We start from the raw sequence: 1,668 nt of genomic DNA on the forward strand, positions 1-1,668 counted from the left end.
CTGTATTAGTCTGTCATTTGCAATCCCTATTTAATGTACAGCGCTGCGTAATATGTTGGCGCTATATAAATCCTGTTTAATAATAATTTATAGCACCATCATATTACGCAAACAAAGTATAAAGTCTTGTCACTAACTGTCCCTCAAAGGAGCTCACAATCTAATATCCCTACCATGGAAATATATCATTAATGTAGTCTAAGGTCAATTTTGGGGTAAAGCCAATTAACCTCATTGCTCATTTTTAAGAGGAAACCTTTTATGCTGGATCTCCCAAGTTCTCCCATGATAGTCAATCTTCTCACGTCTTTATTAGAGCTTTATTATATATGACCACGTTCTTTGCATGAATTTCATTTTTACTTCTTACCTTGAATGGTCCTTCAGAATACATGGTCTGAAAACTGTAAGCAAAACCGAGAGTTAACACTCGTTCGATCCATCCTTTAATTATGGCAGGCATTCCAAACCAGTACAGGGGAAACTGTAACATATAACATGTGCGTATATTATTACCTTCATATAACATATAACACAGCGTATATTATTACCTTCATATAACATATAACACAGCGTATATTATTACCTTCCTTTATATAACAAAAATCATTATAATATATTGCTGTGCATTCAATAAACAGATACAAATGACAAATGCCATGTGAAAAAAATGTAGACTTAAAGGTATCTACTGGGGACTAAAACTTTAGCATGGATGAGGATGTGTTATGAAGAGTCAGGCTGTTCACACAATCTGATTGTACAATCTCTGTATGTTATCCTTCAAATTAATTATTAATGTGAGGGCATTCTACATAATGACCATAGATTTTCCATTCTTCACCTATGGTTCCTGCATTATCTAACTTTCCAGGTCGATGCCAGGACGTGCATTGGGAGAAGATCCTTCAAGGTCTGACATCGCAACAGGCATCAGATGTGGTCAAGAAGAGGACCTCTATAAAACCCTTTGACATAAGGATCCCTCTGCAACTCCCACCCCTATACCAATGACTAAAACCCCTTTCTTTTCTTGTTGTCTGTCCTAATCCTTCAAAAAAAAAAAAGAAAGAGTTGTTTTAGAAATACTTTAATAGACATACCTGAAAGATGATAAGGTCAGCCTTTTCAACCTTCTTCTGCTCCTCAACAATGTCTTTGGAAAGGCGTCCTTCCTTCCATGCTTGCAAAGTCTCTGCCCCGTATTTGAAATTTTTTGGATCTTTTGGTTTACCTGAGAAAAAGAATAAAAACTTTACAGTCGTGTCTGTATAGGGCTCAAAAGACCAGCACCAAACCTTTAAATTGTGATCCTTAATCTTTTTTTTTATTATATTCAGCCAGAGGCTGGAGCAGGCATGGGCAAACTACGGCCAACGGGCCGTATATGGCCCAATATGGATGTTTTTCCGGCCCTGCCACCTCGAGCAGGGTAAGGAGAAGGACCCCGATGGGGGGGGCACCAGCCAGAGCTGCCGAACACATCCCCCGGCTCTGAGCCTGCAATGGTAGAGTGGGTGGGTTGTGCCAATGCTCAGAGCCTGCAATGGGAGAGTGGGTGGGGTCATGCAATCATTATTATTATTATTATTATTATTATTAATAAACAGGATTTATATAGCGCCAACATATTACGCAGCGCTGTACATTAAATAGGGATTGCAAATG

At 38.7% G+C, this 1,668-nt stretch overlaps 1 protein-coding gene across 1 annotated transcript; it reads right to left on the reverse strand.

Moving 5' to 3' along the window:
- Nucleotides 1-91: 91 nt before the first annotated feature.
- On the reverse strand, nucleotides 92-1,234 carry LOC140321494 (NAD(P)H dehydrogenase [quinone] 1-like; the record flags this gene model as incomplete). The annotated part of the gene is given in 2 exon segments (XM_072398224.1): nucleotides 92-484; nucleotides 1,104-1,234. Coding segments are annotated over 2 exon segments (314 nt in total), but the record flags the coding sequence as incomplete, so codon positions are not given.
- Nucleotides 1,235-1,668: the final 434 nt, after the last annotated feature.

This window comes from Pyxicephalus adspersus, unplaced genomic scaffold (assembly GCF_032062135.1).
Source record: "Pyxicephalus adspersus unplaced genomic scaffold, UCB_Pads_2.0 Sca5630, whole genome shotgun sequence".
In the NCBI taxonomy this organism is placed as follows: domain Eukaryota; kingdom Metazoa; phylum Chordata; class Amphibia; order Anura; family Pyxicephalidae; genus Pyxicephalus; species Pyxicephalus adspersus.